We start from the raw sequence: 18,615 nt of genomic DNA, 5'->3' as shown, positions 1-18,615 counted from the left end.
ATTCCTTTAACTCAACTTCCTCGGAAGAATAAATTTGTTTTTATCTTCCATAAGAGCAAGATTAAATTTCATGGCACAACCTCCTGCCATCAATGCCAGTCACACAAGCATCTTCATCGTGTCATTTCCACCTCCCAAGGATAAAAGAATTGTGTGAAAGCTTCTAAATAAACTACATTCCTAAACACAGATTTGTCCTTAGTGCTGGGACTTTGACACAGTCTGAAGCAGTCTCACAGTCTGACATTCTTACTTGCTATGTTAAATCTCAGGAGCTTGTTAGGCATTAGTCTAGGAATCTGTTAATTCTTCAGCTAGACTGCTTTTTTCCCTTTAAAATAATCAGTCTATCGTTAACAGAAATTGGATACAGAAGTGCAATTGCCCACATCCGAGAGATTTCAATGATTAAATTGGTTAAACCAAGGAAGAAATAGTCACAGTCATGCTGTGTGTGCTGCAGAGCAAGCACTACTTGTGTGCCTTGTGGTACGAGCTTTGTGCTTTCAGCTTTTATCTGTGTTTATATGCTGGACCAGAACTGGGACCAAGGCTGATGAGGAATGGGTGGGTGTCTTTGGGTAAGAGGCTGACTCAGTGCTGCAGAAGGCACAAGCTCCCAAATGCTCAGCTGTTTGTGATGTCCTTAGCCTATGCACAGCTTTTCAACTGTTTGACTTATTAACCTCATTTCTTCATGCCTTTACACAATTTAGTAGCACAGCATAGGTAACGGCCCATCACCTGGAGCAGGAGCCACAGTAAGTGCTAGAACTGAAACCGATCTTCGGGTCAAGGTCTTGAAAGGCTGTGTAAGAACTTCTTAGCTTCCTGACCTACACCAGCAAGCTGCTTCTGGCTCTTCAGACACTTCATAAACCTACAGCATCTCCCACAACTGCCACATCATATGGCTGACTTTCCTCACCCCCCACATCACTGTTTCATTCCGTATTCCTCAGCCCCGGCGATCCCTCTGTTATGATCTGTTCCCCTACTTCCCTTTCAAATCCTTTGTTTCCCTTCTGCATATCGTCAGTCCTTTTTTTTTCTGATCCTTTGGCATGCTTTTTACTTTTCCTTTAGTTTGGGCAACGGCTGCAGATAAATGATTCTGCTTCAGCACAGGATAAAGGATGAAAAAGGGCGCACTGGACTGAGGAGCAATAATTAGGAGACTGAGCAGTCTGAGCTATTTGACTTCCAGGAGCACCAGCCTGTTGTGAGGGCACGGGATCAAGAAACTGTTTAAAATCATTTTCCTTTTTCATTTTGCTTCACTCTCCAGTAATTAATGATGTATTTTCTACAAAAAGCATATGATTCAAAGATGATATCATCATCCAACTGTGATAAGTTCATGTACAAAGATGTTATTATTCCTGCCCAATTAGAGTGTCATAACTGCTTCTTGACCCCACTGCTAGATAGTGATTCCAGCTAATACGTCAGATTCACTTTCGTTCTGAAGCAGCTTCCATTTACACAGTTTGCCCTCATCTCTGGGCTACCAGCCTTCACATGAGCATTTTTATAATGTGGGAGACAACAGGAGAGAAACAGCAATTCTACACAAACTCATGTCACTTGTCAAGCAGAATAAAAGTGCCACGGACTACAAATCACTGGGGAGATTGAGCAGGGGATGTTCAGACAAAAATCCTTACTCCGATGTTAAAATATCAAACAACAGTGTGCACAGTGTATTATGTATGATAATAGTCTGTAGACATTTTGTGGCTGGTTTTCACTGCTAACTTCTCCCCAGCTCATGTTGGTATCACAGTGATACCATTCAATGTTTTTGCTGCCTACCCTCTGTGACACTTCAGTTGTTACCTCCTTCCTCCTGGTGCTACTGATTCCAGATGCTCCTTATGATGCCTGAACAAACACACATTGTTGAGTTTTACCCTAGGTTCAGTTTGGCTTTATGCTGCAAATACTCACTGTTCACCTGCAGCAGGACAAAGAATACACAGATGCTTCTCATTTTGCCCAGTCAGGGAACTATAGGGGTTGGAAGGGACCTCTAGAGATCACTGAGTCCAAATCTCTGCTAAAGCAGTTTCCAGCAGCAGGTCACACAGGCAGGCACCCAGACAGGTCCTGAATATCTCCAGAGAAAGAGACTCCACAACCTCTCTGGGCAGCCTGTTCCAGTGCCCTGTCACTCTGACAGTAAAGAAGTTTTTCACGTGACAAAACCATGTTGCTCTGCATGCATATGGTACAATGTTGTGCATACATGCAGTCTGTAACAACCACATACTTCACCAATTTCCACCCCAAGACACAGCTCATGCACTTACTGTGTCATCTTTTATGAAAATGACCGCTCTCCATCTATTGGCAGGGAGTACACCAGTCTTTGGGATGAGTCACTCCAACAATCACCAGCATTGCTTATTTCTGTTGCAAATTTGCCCAACTTCAGTTCACAGAGGTTAGAATGAATTATATATTTCCCTCCCAAGTTCAGCAATCCGCATGAAAGCACACCTTTTCCTATGCAGATACTTGTAGACATTGCTCAAATCATAGAATGGCTTTATGTTAGATAATCTCTGTATCGATCTTCTTGTGTCTCTGACTTGTGCAGTACTCGCCTCACTGACCTTTAGGGATCTGGATATGTTGGATGACTGGGCAGAGGCAAATAGTATGAGCTTTAATAAGACCAAGTGCTGGGTCCTGCACTTTGGCCACAACAATCCCATGCAACACTACAGGCTTGGGGCAGAGCAGCTGGAAAGCTGCATGAAAGGAAAGGACCTGCGGGTGTTAGTTGACAACTGACTGAACATGAGCCAGTGGCATGCCCAAGTGGCCAAGAAGGCCAATGCCATCCCAGTTTGTATCAGAAATATTGCAACCAGCAGGAGCAGGTGATCCTATCTCTGTACTTGGCACTGGTGAGGTGGCACCTGGAGAACTGTGTTCAGAAGATAACAAGGCCTTGGAGTGCGTTCAGAGAAGGGCAACAAAGCTGGTGAGGGGTCTGGAGCACAAATCTTATGGAGATTGGCTGAGGGAGTTGGAATGGTTCAGTCTGTAGAGGAAGAGGCTCAGAGGAGACCTTAGCAACAAGATCTCTACAATTCCCTGAAAGGAGGTTGTGATGAGGTGGGGGTCAGCAGGTCCTCCCAGGTTCAAAGTGAGAAAAGTGCTGGCCTTAAATTGCACCAGGGGAAGTTCAGGTTTCTAAGAAGAAATTCCTCCTAATATCCAACCTGAACCTCCCCTGGCGCAATTTGAGGCCGTTCCCTCTTGTTCTATTGCTTTGTTGTGCTTCTCTAGACACACTGCAGGTCCTCAATGCCTTTCTTGTGAGGGGCCCAAAACTGAACACATCACTTGAGGTGCAGAATTACCAGAGCTGAGCACAGAGGGATGATCACTCCCTGCTCCTGCTGGCTGCACTATTTCTGATAGAAGCCGGGATGTCACTGGTGCTCTTGGCTGCCCGGGCACACTACTGGCTCATGGTCAACTGCAGGACCCGGCACTTGACGCTGTTGAACGACACCCCGGCGGCCTCAGCCCAGCAATCGGCCTGTCCACATCCCTCTGGAGGGCTCTCCTATCCTCACGCCCATCGCCAAATTGGTACTATCTGCAAACGCTTCATTACGCAAAGCAAAATATAAGTCTTGAATCACTTCAAGCAGCACTTAGTCGCGGTACCTACTGAAAATCCTGGTCCTTCCAGTCGCTAAGGCCCGGGAAGGGCAGCCAGCGAGCACCAAGTGAGCTCCGCGCTCACAAAATGGCGCCCTCTGCGCGCTGCCCCACGCGGACCCGTCAGCGCGTGCCTCTCGCGCGCCCCTCCCAACGGCCGCTCCGCCCAACGGCCGCCCCCGTCCCACCCCGTAGAGCGGCCGGCTCTGGCACGAAGCGGCTCGGTGCTGCCCCCAGCCGCGGCCGGGTCCGCGGCCCCTCCTCGCCGGTCGGGAAGATGGCGCTGCGCGGCCAGGTCGGTGCGGCACGGAGAAGCAGACGGAGCGAGCCGAGGGGAGCCGGCCCGGTCGCTGGGGGCGGTGCTGGGCCGGGGCGCAGCGAGGGGCGGCTGGCTGTGGGGTCCGGCGGCGCGGGGCAGGGGCCGCGGGTGCCCGGGGAGCGGAGCTGAGGAGAGCGGCTCCGCGCCGTGCGGAGCGGGTTGGCCGCGGCGCTGGGAGCGGGCTGGGCGGCTGCGCGCCGCAGGTGTCGGTGTCGGGAAGCGGCGGTGGGAGCGGGAGTAGCCGTGTCGGAACGCCCGGGTGCCGAGCTGCTGCTGCTGCCTCCGGGGCCGCGCAGCCACGGGTGGGTTTTCCTGCGCCCCGTCGTGACAGTGCGTGCGCGCCCGGCGTGTGAGCCGGCAGCACCTGCGCTTCTGCCTGAGGCACCGCTGGGCTCCGCGCGGAACTTGTGGTCCGAACGCCGCAGCCAGCCCGCGCCCGGGACGCGTCCGAGGGGAACGTCAGCACCGACACCAACAACCGGGAAGGGAATAAGGCCTCCCGGGGCTGTTTGAGGTGTCGGGCATTCCCTCAGACCGTTCTGGCTCCCTGGGTTGGGAGCATCAGGAGCCATCTTAGGCGTTGGGTGCTCGGGCACCTCGTGCAGTGCACAGCGAGGAGTGCGAGAGCAGCTCCCATCCCCGCCGTGATTGGCACCGGCATCCCAGCAGTGCTGCTCTCCGTGGAACTGGGTGAACTTTCCCCGCTGAATGCTTTTCGGTGGGAAAATCGAAACGTCTGGGGGAATTTGGCAGTGTCAGCAGAACTTGAATCAGGAACCTGCCTGGTTTGCTGCCGGTTTGTCGGGCTCCTTGACCGCCGGCCCACCATGTTGCTGTGGAGCCTGTGGGAGCTGCGGAGGGCTCCTGAGGGCGGCAGGCACGGCCAGAAGCGTCTGGTTAATTTCATTTAGCTAGTTTTTGCAATTTACAAAAGCATGATGACCGGAAGGAAATGAGCATCTAACTTTTCTCACGAGGACTCGAATCTCTGTCTTGGGAAATGTTCCACGTTGTAATCAGAAGTGCCGCTTCTTGTGGCAGTTTGCTTCTGACCCACGTATGGCAGTCAGCACTGCACTCCGGGGTGCCCTTCAGTGATGCCATTGCTGTTTTCTCAGGGACAGCTTTCAGCTGTTGGTAAGGATTTGAGTAATGGTGGTGTTGGAAAGCAGCAGTTTCACGTGGTTTTTGTCACAGTCAGAAAGGGACGGTGTCAGCCTTCTGTTACTTTGAAGGAGATATGGGTGTAGTTTATAGAGCTAGCGTAGACTTTTTGGCACTGTCTTCACTTGTCATTGTTTTGTCCAAGTATTCTTTTTTTCTTAGTGAAGTTGCTCTGCTGACTCCCTGTTGTACTTGAGATGGTTGCATTTGCTTGATTCACATTGTCTTTGTTGATTTCACTGAGTCAAGGAGGGCTGATGTATTTCCTCAGTGTCACACCTAAGGGGTAACCCAGAGAACCAGTGGCAAGTTCCCTGGCAGTCAGAGTTCCAGGCAGTTTCTGGCCATACCTTCCCCATGAGGAGCGTTATCGTAACATCTTCTTGAGACTGGGTTATTCATAGAGGGCATTTCAGAGTGCCAAAGATCAGCACTCTCAATTTCCAACAAGCAACTTTTCATTGGACATCATTCTTGTTCAAGCTTGCTTTAAAAAATAAAAATAAAAAATCGTGGTCAGTTTCTCTCATTATCCTGTGGATAAAGTGTGATCCTTGGCAGTTTTAGCAGGTCAACAAGAAGTTAATTCATATCCTCAGCTTAGATTTCAGTGTAGCATTGACACACTAAGAGAGTACATTGAAATGTGTATGTTCTTGAAATCCAGTCTTAGTTCTTCTTGTATAAATTATTAGTTAATGAGCTTGTAAAAATGATTGACTGTTTTAGTACAAGTTTGTATGCTGATAGTTAAGCTTATCCCAGTTTTCTCCTGGACTTTTCTTGAACTTGTTGCTGTTATCTTTGTCCAGATCTGAAAATCACAGTTCAGATCGAGTATGTAGTGTCTCTACCTTCTACTTGTAACGATGTGATAATCATACATCTCAAGGGCTGATGGGATCCTTCCGTTTTGGAAGGATGCTTTGGATTTGTGCTTGAGAACTGTATTGGCTAGATATCCTTATTGCCATGTTTTAGCCCCGTAAGGCATTTGAGGTTTTTGTGTGTATGTGTGTTGTATTTTATGTTTTCCTTGATATGAATGCTTGCATTTCATGAGTCTTATTTTCACTTTAATTGAAATGAATCTTGCCTCATTTAAAATTGCATATCTGGGATTATTACCTGCTCTTTATTTTTCATCTACTCTCCCCAAAATTCAGGGGAAAGAAAAGCAGACAAACAAAGGACATCTCTGTTGAATTCAGTCTTAGATATATTCATTTGGTCTGTTCACTCCAGAAGCAAATGTGCCATACCTCAAAGAATAAGTACAGGGCTATTTTTTTTGACTGAAAAGTTGTTACTAAAATTAACTAAATGCTTGACAAAACCAAGAACTCTGTATCTAAGATAGCTTAATTAAAGAAATGCTAGACTGTACTAAATCAGATCTTTTATTTCAAGTAGGAAATGTATTTCTGGAAGGACTAGCAAAAAGGATTTGGGTTCAAACTTTTAAATGAAGCCAGACAAATACCTCGTTAGGCTCACTGGTGTTCTTTTTTCCAGCTCTTTCTAGGCCAGGCTCAAATAATGAACTATTTAACACCTACCTTCTAATAGCAGGGCCAGGTCTTGATGAGAGTTCCGTAGGCTTTGGCAAGTTGATGGATACTCATGTTTCTGTTTGAGTAGCAGTTTCCAATGCGTAGCCAAAGGGTTCATTCTCCTGTGAGGCTCCCTCTGGTAGGTGTGAATTGTACACCTGATAGGGGAAGAGGTTTGTTTTTTTTTCCTTCCCTCTTTCACGAAGTGTTCTTTTCAGCTTCAATGCGAAGAGGAGTTTTAGCTCTTCTGTTCCTGCTGTAGCTTCTGAATTGCCCTATATTTCACTGATGTTTGCATCCACAGACTATGATACTTTTTTTCCAGATGTAGTAATGTGATGAATAATTAAAACTTTTAAAATGAGATTTCCTGGAAGTTCTCAAAGCAGTGTAACTCTTACTATCCTCCATCTTTTCTTCTTTCTCTCTTTTTTGTTTGTTTAACATAAGGGAAGAGTCAGAATAACAAACAATTTGAACCTTATTTCGGTGGCACAGAAAATAAGATGCAGAAGCTTAATTTTCAGCATTCTTTTTGGTTTGTTGGCACAGAAAACCTCTTACTTTTTGTAATTAAAATGTGGACCAACTAGAAAGCTCAGCAGAGATAACAGTTCCAATCAGTGGTATGGATCTAGTTTTGTTAACTTTTTGAGGAATCCTTTGTGGGTGAAAAATCTCCACAGGAGTTTCAATTGTAGTTTTTTTTTTCCTAACAGAATCTGGCAAAACTAGAGGTCCTAAGTAAGCACCTGTATGAAGGAGCTGATCTTGCATAGCAAATGCAAGCTGAGAAGATGGTCTTGGAGCTTATTAACAGCCCAGATGGTCTTAGCCAGTGCCAGCTTTTATTAGAACAAGGAACAGTAAGTATCTAAAGGATGTTATCCATAAATGTAATTGTGCTGGTAGCAATCATGTAGATTTTCCAGCCGTGGGCCATTAATGTGTACGTACAATAGTCACTGTGCTTTCGCCTTTCTTTTTTTTTCATACATATTCTGTTTTGTGAACTATTCTAGCAAATTTGGCTTTTGGAGGTGATCTTTGTAAGACTGATGGATGATGCATTGCATTGGAGATTACGTGGACAAAAGGGAAAAGCATCTAGCTTTCAGTTTCATTACTTTCTGAAGTTTGTAGTTGCGGTGCATGTAATCTGTGGAGCCACGCATGTGCAGTGAAACCTGGTATGGATAAACGTTACCTACTCTTATTCCCAGCTGTCAGCTACAATGAAGAAAAATTGTACTTAAAAAAAAAAAAAAGTCTTTAAATTGTTCATCTGTCAGCTTAAAGCACTTTTTTCTCATTACTCAGTTTCATTTTTGATGTTCAGCTTCCAGATTAAATCTGGGTAAAGCGATAGGGGAGTTGATTCTGATTTGATGGTGCAAGCTGAGTTCAGTATTGGTCTCTCTGTTTTCCAGGTAATTCAGAGACATCCTTTAAGACACTCTGAGTTTTGGGATATAATACCATATAATAATTGGGTAATACCTTGGAAGAACCAACCAAACACATCAGGCTAGCACATGCTTAAGTAGTTTATCCAGCCATAATATAATTTACTTGTTACAAAACCTGTTGCATCTACAGAATTCATTGTAGAAAAGTATTTAAATCTTTACGTTTGTTGGGGTGTACTGTGCCTGATCCTTCAATTAATGTGCACAGCAAAAGTTATTTCTGAGGAATCCAGTTGGGGTCAGTGGTTGAGCTCTGGATTGATTATTTGACTGTTGGCCTTGTGAGCTGGACAGCTGAACAAGAACAGCAAAGCTGTGCCTGACTAATGGGAGTCCGCAGTGCATTCCAGATGCTGTGCCTGGGTCTAATTCCTTGTGAAGCAAACTCAACATAAAGTAGTGCTCCTATACACTTTCTGGATTCCTGGTCTGGCCACATCCAGCCTGGCCTTGAATGCCTCCAGGGATGGGATAAAACTTGCAGGTATTGCTAGCATACCCATAAGTTGCTTACGGGTAACGCTCCTCATGATGAGCTCTTAAGACCTGTGCTAATATTTGTGAAAGGCACGCCAGGCAGGCAAACACTTGCAAAATTAAGATCCTACAGTTTTCCCTACTTTTAAGGATCTGCCTTAAAGTCATTGCCGTATCCTAAAAGAGTGAGCAACTATGAGTTAAATGTTGAATGCTGAAAACCTTTGCATGAGAAGCATACAGTGTTTTAGCAAATCTGCACTGTGGATATCAGTGCTGTGAAATGCATGGCAGGGAAACCACTTCTAATACAAACGTTCAGTGTTCTTTTAGGTACCAATTCACTTTCATCAGCTTTAATTGTATATATTTTAACATATTTTGGAATGGACTAACTTCTTGCTAGTTAGAAATGTCTGTCACTGAAATGTATGTGCGTTGGTCAAGGGAATGCTCTAGACTGAATTGAGGGTAGGATCTCTTGTCTGAGAAGACTTTTGTATGTATTGAGCTGGTTATGAGAGCTGCTGTTTCATGCTGAAATATTCAATGCCCCAAATATAAGACCATAATGAAAAATCAGTGTTACTCCTGACAGCGTTCCTTGACTTTACGGACTATTGTCACGTTGTCCTAGGGTCATGTATGTGATGTGCTTTGTGTTACTAGATGCTTACCTGTATTGAATGTTTAAACATAACTTAGTTATTGTATTAAACATAAGAACGTAACTTTTTAAAAATCCCTTCTTAGGTTTATGATTTTTTTTAAATGGAAGACTTATTGCTGATTATAAAATCCTCTTTTTACAGCAAACTACCTTCTGAACTGTGTAGCTTCTCAACCCAAACTGGCTCCTTTTGTCACACAAGCTCTCGTTCAAGTCATTGCTAAAATTACCGAATAAGGATGGTTCAACGTACTGAAAATCCAGCTTGTCTTCAGAGACATCATTGGTGATGTAAAACAATTTTTGCAGGTAGGAAACAATCGTGCACTTAAGTTGAGATGACTTCATTTTAAGTCCCTGACATGTCACTAAGTTCTTTTGAGTGAAAAAAATATGAAGAGAACTGCTTAAAACAGAAGACTGCCCTACGTTGAAGAAGGGAGTTGATAGGTTTGTGTAGTTATTGGCGTCACACAATATTCACAGTGCTGCCATGTTGTTATTTACTGATTGACTGAGTTCCAAAGCACTTTTCCACAGTGTGATTATAAACGTGAGCCCCAGTTATTGATCCCTTCTATTTAATGTTGTCATCTTTTTTTAAAACTGTGGTGGAGATGCGTTTCTGGTATGGTGTCTGCTCCACTTACCCGATGAGGAAACACTGCTACCCTGCTGTGTGAAGAGTGAGACTGTCAGATGTGTCAGGCATTAATCTCAGTTGTGCTGAACTGTTTGGTTCTAGAACTAGTTCAAACATTGTTGCTGTCATATAGTATTAGTCAAAAAGTTATATTTTTAACTACTTGTTGGAGTGTTTACTGTTACTGTCTTTATTGGATTTCTGTATGAGCTGAGGGACTTGACCTGCGCCTTAGTAGTTTTCAGCAGAAATCACTAGGTACCTCGATAGCTTCATAAAGATAGAATGGCAGAGTGCAAATCTGCAAGATGCTTTTTATTCCTTATATGGGAGACTGGTAATCAGTTCAGAGTATTTTCTGTAGCTGTTACTTTGCCTATTTTAGCCTGTGTTAAACATGTCGCAAAAGTTACACTTTTTAGAAAGTGTTATGGGGAATCTGGGGGGGATTAACTAAGGTAACTAATCTTCCCTCTAAAACAGTTGAATGAGGCAGTAATGTTTTTGTTTTGCATTTCCTTCTGTGTTATTTCTTCTTAATCCACTGTGTTGGTAGTGAACTTCTTACATATAAAGAATATATCTACTCTGTGTGTGCGGGCATATATCCTATATATATATTCGTATACATATATATACACGTGTGTGTGTGTGTATATATATATATACATATATATATATATATATACATGTGTATGTATGTATATATATATATATATATACACACGTATATATATATCTGTATACAGTATTTGAAAACTTGAGAGAATTCCTTACAAAGTCAGAATGCAGTCATCCACTTTGCACTGTTCGCTAAGTAAATATACACCTCAGATTTAGAGCAAGTACTGTCAGACACAGCAGTAGGTAAAGATACGGGATATACAACGTCTTCTGGGATGTAAGTTCAGAGGCAGCGATTGCATGTCATGGCTTATTAACCAGTCTTATTATATATATATATTTAATGGATATGAAAATATCCTTTGTAAGCTTTTGGGGGAATAACAGATCTGTGTTAAAAGCTATTTCTGATCAATCTTTCTGGATGTCTGTGTAGGTATTAAACCTAATACTTATTTTGAGAAGTGGGTTTCAGAAAAGTTGGAGATTGAGGTGTTTGAAGATCTACTTTTAAAATGATCTGATATGTACATTTGTGTCAGTAATCTTGGCAACTCAGCAAGCAAACAGAAAGTTACAGTTAATTTCTTGCCACTGAGTCTGTCATATTTGTTTTGCAGTCTGAGTTTGTTCATAGTACTATTCAGATTAATGTAGTTTCTAAGTTACATTGGGAATGTCTAATAAAAGTTAAGATGCAGTATCTTTTTTATTAAAAACAAACTCAAGTATAGTACTCCACCATTTTGCAGTAATTTTTATGAATGTACTGTAATTGGATTTTGCATTTATTATTAAAATGATTGCAGTATGACTCTTCAGTGTGTAGTTCATTAAAGATGGAGATTTAAATACAAAATTTAGCTGCTTAAGAGATTTCGTTAGTTAAATTAAGAATTCCTGTAGCAAAGAAAATTAAGCCGTATATCTACTGGCAAATTAAATTTATATTAGAAAAAAAATCCCTAAGCAATGGTAGCTTCAAATATGTATGCACTTGCAGACTGAAGTTCATCCAGTGTGAATTTGAATGTGATTTAATATCTAAAAAAGGATAATAGCAGGTAGGTGTGTAATTCTGTTCTCAGTTCCTCCACAGTTCATTGCATGGCTTTCCTCAGCAGTGGGAAGGGGAGGTTGCATTTTCCCCTTTTGTAGATCTGTGTGATCCAAGGAACGTTCATAGCAAATGTCAAAGAGATATGAGCCTTCAAATTATGAGATGCTTACTCTTAATGAAGGCAGGGCAACAGGTGAAATTTTGGCTGAGACCTCACTGAACTTCTCACTTCTGATTTATTTTGGTGTAAATGATAATACGAAATAGGTGTCAGTGAAAAGTTAGGCTGGTGGGGGGGAAAAAAGATTGTTTGTTAGTTGAACTTGAGTTGCTCTTCAGAGTTGCCAAAATGATGACTTGGTTGTGACAAAAATGCATTTTGGGTACCGAGGATGCTGAAGCTGCAGGCTTCATCTTCGAAAGCAGACACAGGTCTTCCCATTGAGTCACTGGTAAGGCCTAGTTGCAACTGAAAAACCAATTTATTTCTTTAATAATAAATGCTCTGTAATAGCTCAGTTAAGACAACCAGATGCAAATTCCGGTCACTGAGTTTCAAAGTGTTATGAGGAACTTACCTGCATCTGAGTGTGTGATCTAACCAGTATTTGATACCTGCTGCCTCGCTTTCTACACACATTCCTGGAGATGGAATATGCCATTAAATTCAAAGCAATGCTTTGTAGATTGTTGTGGAGAGGAGAGAATGAGGTTTGGGATACATACAATTTCATAACTATTTGTTTTCTCTGAGGTCTCTTCTATCCATGCATGGCTTGATTTTTTTAATGGTTTGAGTTTCATGCAGCTTGCTGTATTGGTTCTGGAAGACTGAACAAACATTTAGAAAATGTGTAATAGTGAATTTCTTGATTGCAGTTGATTAAACTCTTTTCAGACAGTTTTTGTTATCATACAGTTCTTACATTACATGTTTTTTTGTTTTTTTTTTTTTTTCCCAGAGCTGATTAGGAAGCTTGAACATCTAGTTCTATTAATGTGATAGAGATTTGTGTGAAACCCTCCTAAACAGCTAGGCTTATCTCAATCTAATAATTACTATTGACTTGAGAAACGTTGGAAAAATATTAAATACAAACAGTGAAGTTTGAGCAATCATATCTGGGTTTTTTGTTGTTGTTTTGTTTCTGTAGGGCACTGTGGACCACTGGATAATAGGAGTAATGATTCTGTCAGAACTGGCTTAGGAAATGAATCTAGTAAGCATGTTTCTTTCCTTGTGCAAGGGGTGTATGTATTGCTGATGAAGCAGCATGTCAAATGCATCTTCCTTTCATAAAAATGGTAGGAGAAATATTACTTATCTATAACCTGATTATCTCCCTGTTCTTCCTCTACCAGAATATGTCAGGAGGCCAGAAATTCACCACACTGTAACAGATGTGTGCCACATCCAGAACTAATAAAGAAAATTGAGTCATCGACTCTTCTGGTTGTATTTCTGCTAATGATTGTCCTTTTCTGTCTTGACCTAAAGAAGTGCTTCAGACCTTTCCATCCAAAGGTACAACCTTGAAGGGTTAAAAAAAAAAAAAAAAAGCACTTCAGGAAGTTGTAAAGATCTGTATTTATTGCTGAACTGTCTCCAGTTTTGGGTCCCTCACCACAAGAAAGACACTGACGCCCTGGAGCGTGTTCAGAGGAGGGCAACAAAGCTGGTGAGGGGTCTGGAGCACAGCCCTTATGAGGAGCAGCTGAAGGAGCGGGGATTGTTCAGTGTGGAGAAGAGGAGGCTCAGGGGAGACCTTATTGCTCTCTATAACTGCCTGAAGGGAGGTTGTAGTGAGCTGAGGGTTGGCCTCTTCTCTCTCATCTGACTAGTGATAGGACTAGAGGGAATGGCTTCAAGCTGCACCAGGGAAGGTTCAGGCTGGACGTTAGGAAATACTGTTTCTCTGAAAGGGTGGTCAGGCACTGCAGTGGGCTGCCCAGAGAGGTGGTGGAGTCACCAAGCCTGGAGGTGTTCAAGGAATGTTTAGATGTTGTGTTGAGGGACGTGGTTTAGTGAGAACCATTGGTGATGGGTGGATGGTTGGACTGGGTGATCCTGTGGGTCTTTTCCAACCTTAGCAATTCTGTGATTCTAAAATAATTAACCTGCCAGGTACACACACAGTCCAGTTTTAGCTGAGAAGGGAGCATTGTTGATTGTCATAACTTTTCCTAGTTTGGTTGTTCAAGACCTTGAGCAGAGCATTGTAAAATAACAACCTCATTCTGTGGCACGTCTTTAAAGGACATACTGATGCTTACGTGCTCTTTTCTAAAATAGGTGAGGCTCTTTACAATTAAACTGAAGTTCATAGCATCCTGATTGTCCCGGCATGAATCACTAATATTTTCTTAATCAGGGGGTTTATGTGAGGCCCTGTTAAGCTTTAGACCTAAAAATGTTCAAAGACAAAAATGTCCATCTCCCTTCCTCCGTGTCTCACTTGCTCTGTGTTTCTCGCCTTCTCATCTTCCCTTATGCTTTGGCACAAAGGGGTAAACTACCTTATTCTGATTGATGTTTGAATGTCTACCCTTTGTTCCTTTTTAATGTTTTTCCTTAATGTAATTTTATATTAGTTTGCTAGGCCTACTGTCTCAGTATTTGCTAGGAGAATTATTTATTAAATTAGGAGCAACCAAGAAAGAGAAATTCTTTCTCGTGGCATGGCAGTGCAGTAAAATCTAGCCAAAGTGCTTTCCTCCTTCCCTAGTTCCTTATCCTCTCCGTAATGTTGAACCCTGAATCACCAAACCTCTCCAGAACCTTGACAGCAGGTGGTGCAGATCTGCATGCTGTAAGCTGGTCTCTCAGCTCCATGTAGTTTAAACTGAGATCAAAGCTGGGATTTGCACGTCGTTTTTTGTACCAATTAAAGCTTTCCATAGCAGTGGAAGTGGCACCATGAGGAACCATTCTACTTAAGCTCAGTCAACTCAGTGCTTTTGAGAGGAGCTCATTATCTGAGTGTTACCCAGATCTAGTTCTTGAACTCCTGTGGGAGTGCTGGTTTGCTCAGTTTTTCTGAGAATCCAGTGAGTTAGGTGTTGACATTTGGACACTGGATTTTATGCCACGAATTTAAATGCAGGTGTTGTAATAGTATGTCAGTAGATAATGGTAATGGGGTCTTTTTAGCAAAAGGCATGATTCTCAAGGCTCAGACATCTGATTAAGGTACTGCTGTAAAAAGCAAGGTAAAATGTCTTGGTTTAAATTTCTTTGACAGCTTGTTTGTAGGCAGACGACCTCATTGTTGCAATAGGTTTAAAGGGCGCACTTGTTCAGCTACCTGTAATCATCTGACAGGCAGTTTTTTAATGCGTATAACAATTAATGTGTAAGTCCTTGCTTGTAAAGGGGTGTGCTATGCTAATTTATGCAGGATGTTTTAGAAAGATGTTGGAACTGTGTGTTAATGGAGAAATCATATGCCATTGAAAAGAGGAATTAGATACTTTTGCAAGAATGTGCCATCTTTTTGGATTTAGTAAATGCTATTACACATGGAAACAGTAGATGTGTTTATGAGCACTTCCTAGCTTCTTTCAAGTTCAACTGGTCTACAGGTGGTTTTGTAGCCTCTCATGTGTCAAGAGGTTTGTAAGAGTGATATCACATGCAGCTACTGGGACAGAAGAGCATGAAAACTATAATTGGCATCTTGATAATGCCAATTTTAGTATAGGAAGCTGATTTTAGAAATATTTGTCAGCATCTGTAGTGCACTGAAAAGTACACTCAGGTAATAATTACAGAAGCACTAAAATAATTGCAACCTATTACATGCAAGAGTCTAGAAGTTAGGAGAGGAGTGGTAGCAAAATGGTTGATATCAAAGCCAAGTGAATTTGATGTCAGTACTGGTTTCATGCAATAGTTGTTACAGAGTTAATGAGGCATCTAATTACGGTTAATTTTGATTCCTGTTCTCTTTGTTCTGTTAATCAACTTGAGAGATGAGATTGGGAATCTAAGTAAGAAGCAGACGAGTGCGGTACAAAGTTGTTGCATTTATTGTACTGTTTTTTAAACAGAATGTGTCCTTACAGTGTTGAGGAACCACGTCAGTGACTGGTGAATTTGAGGTTTGTTTTTCAATGCCTTTGTATTGCGCTTGTAATGTTGAAGCAGTAACTTTCTTTAAGATAAAATGTTAAATTTTCTTTATTACAGTAAGAAAGAAATAAGAATGTGTTCTTGCCGTGTGTTCAGTGTAGCTGTCCAAATCCCAAGAGCTTGTTTTGCTTAACAAATACCTTTTTATTCTGACATTACAGGTGCATTATATTTGCCTTGCTACTGCAACAGAGACAGCTGTATTTATACAGATACTGTAAAAAGCTGAACTCAGATTACATTCAGACTGTTCATTTTTTAATTTTTTTTTAATGTGAGGCTCTTATAGTCATACCATAGGAGTAGTCTGAGTATATTAAGTGAAATTGTGTTGTTTAGCAGGTTGGACAGTCATAGGCATTGAACTGAAAAATAACCAATTGCTGACATAATCCTTTCCCATATGATGTATATGATAGGTACTCCACGCTGCTCTGGAGTAACCACAAAGCATGAAGCCTTACAGTTCAATTTCTGCAATGAGCATTAACAGTATTTTAACAAGCTTTATCACTGATGTGCCCTGTCTTAGCTGAAAGTACTTTAAATTATTACTTCACTGGGCTTTTAACAATTATTTATGAGGCTTAAAGCTTTAGCTTGACGTGGATGATGTATCTCAGGTGGTAATAGTAATTTTTCCCTTTGCCTTTAAGGATAAGTACGTGTCTTATATTTGAAGGATTCCTTTTCTTTTCCCCCCCTCTGAGTATGTGTTCTCTTGCTGTGAAATCTGAAGTTTCCTTTTCAAAATTGCTTTTAAAACGTGTTTTATGCAGGTCACCTGACAAGGTGTTTTTTCTCCGTGGCTTTTGGCAAAACCTTTAAGCTTTCAGGATCAATGGCAAAAAGTCTAGCAGTGCATCTTTTGAAGCTTGTACTGAATTGTCTTAATTTTGATTTCATTGGAAATTCAACTGATGAATCTGCAGATGACCTATGCACTGTGCAGATTCCAGCGAGCTGGAGAACAAGGAAGAAAGGATCATAATTGCTAGCAGTTGGAAGCATTATACACCTCCTGGATTGTGTAACTTATTTTGTCACAATACTTGCAGATAGTGAATCTTTTCTATGTGTAGTAGAGTTTTCTTGCTGGTGAATTATTAGGACATGTTTTCTGCTATTTCTGTCACGCTTTTCCTATTATTACTTTTACAGACAAAAATGAGTGTGGCCTATAACGTAGGTATTCACAATAAATCAAATTAACTAGACACTGAACACTATTCTCATTCCCGAGCTAAGAACACCTTGTAGAGGTACAGCACTTGTAGCATGTCTAATTTATTTCCTCTTCTTTCTGATGAGAAAATCATGTATTAAATTTGGTTGGTTGTACTAGAATATGAATTTGGTAATGAAGGCAGCTGGAGTGTTACATTCTGGTTCTTAGACTCTAAAGCTTTGACTTCGTGAAATTGCACAGTGCAGATGGCACTACAGTATAGATACATCCAAGCTAGCTCATTGCCTTGAGTAATGGAAGCAGTTTAGCGCTAGCAACAGGGAGCTCTTTGTAGGCTAATTTGTCCTTCTTCTTGCCAAATTAACCTGCTTGGAAGCCTGCTTTACTTCTAACAAAGCTCCTACATTGTCTCCCTCAACCAAGATTGGAGGCTTAAATGTGGTTTACTTAGAACCACAGACTAAACCGTGTTGGAAGGGACCTACAGGAATCATAAAGTCTGACTCCTGGCTTCACACAAGGTCACCCACGTCCTGTGTCTGAGAGTAATGTCCAGATGCTTCCTGAGCTCCAGCAGCTTGAGGCCGTGCCCACCGGCCTCTGGTGCAGACCCTTCCCGTAACCCCCAGCAGACCCTCCCCCAGCGCAGCTCCATGTCATTCCCTGGGGTCCAGACAGCAGAGCTCAGCGCTGCCCTTTGCTCCCTGTGAGGAGCTGCAGCTACCATCAGGGCTGCCCTCAGCTCCTCTGCTCTGTGCTGAAAAAACAAGGGACCTCAGCCACTCTTCCTACATCTTGCCCTCCAGCTTTTCCCCATCTTTGCTGCCCTACTTGTTTAACATGGCTCTGTAGCATTTGATACTACTTTTGATTTCAACTGCATTATTCTTCATCAGTTTCCATTCCTTTTAACTTAATGTACTGTAGGCTTTTATCACAGCGTGAGGCATATTAGATATGTGTGGCAAGCAGGGAAATAGTGATGAAAGACTGAATTTGTTCAAGTGACTGTAACTTACTAAGAGTTTTTTCCAAGATTTTACTTCAGATACTTTAAATTTTACATTGAAGGATCTCCCTTTTCCTCATTCAATGCAAACAGTGTGTAAGAATATTAACTTTTATTTTTTGCCTGCAGAAATACAGTGCTTATAAACGGAACAACTTTCAAATGTTATGTCTTGTGTGGGATTACATAATGGTGAATTATTGGTGAATGCTTTTCTACACCGTTTTTACTTCATGAAAGAGAGTAGTGCTGTAGTTTGCTTGATATGCTTCCATGGTAACTTGGTAATTAAAGTCTTCTTTTCTGTGAGAGGCTACCAGAATGTGTGCTTGCAGACGCTAGGCTAGTCTGTGAACCTTTAGTTAAAGACTTGCCTTTGCTTACATTGCTCCAAACTAATCCTTAGTGTCTGGTGCCTGTTGTAGTGTACTGCTGTAGCAACCCAAAGACATCACAGTTACCTACGTCTGTTACAGAATAGCATTCTGCAGGCAACTGAGAGCATACTGCATAATGTTCAGTTTCAGAGAAATGCTCTTTGAGCTGTAGGACAGATGCAATACGAAGAGAATGGTGTTTTATGTAACATTGTGCAATGAGTAGTATCTCACTCTTAGTATTTTGG

At 42.0% G+C, this 18,615-nt stretch overlaps 1 protein-coding gene across 1 annotated transcript in view; it reads left to right on the top strand.

Moving 5' to 3' along the window:
* The first annotated feature begins 3,757 nt into the window (after positions 1–3,757).
* Positions 3,758–18,615, top strand: part of RANBP17 (RAN binding protein 17) — a 149,991-nt gene continuing 135,133 nt past the window's right edge. The window contains 7 exon segments of the mRNA XM_046900429.1: positions 3,758–3,976; positions 7,437–7,583; positions 8,568–8,670; positions 9,476–9,642; positions 12,815–12,880; positions 13,849–13,945; positions 16,572–16,766. Of these exon segments, the coding sequence (XP_046756385.1) occupies positions 3,770–3,976; positions 7,437–7,583; positions 8,568–8,670; positions 9,476–9,642; positions 12,815–12,880; positions 13,849–13,945; positions 16,572–16,766 (982 nt within the window). The 5' untranslated portion in view covers positions 3,758–3,769.

The sequence above is a fragment of the Gallus gallus genome, chromosome 13 (assembly GCF_016699485.2).
Source record: "Gallus gallus isolate bGalGal1 chromosome 13, bGalGal1.mat.broiler.GRCg7b, whole genome shotgun sequence".
Classification (NCBI taxonomy): domain Eukaryota; kingdom Metazoa; phylum Chordata; class Aves; order Galliformes; family Phasianidae; genus Gallus; species Gallus gallus.
This window is presented reverse-complemented; position numbering and strand designations above follow the sequence as displayed.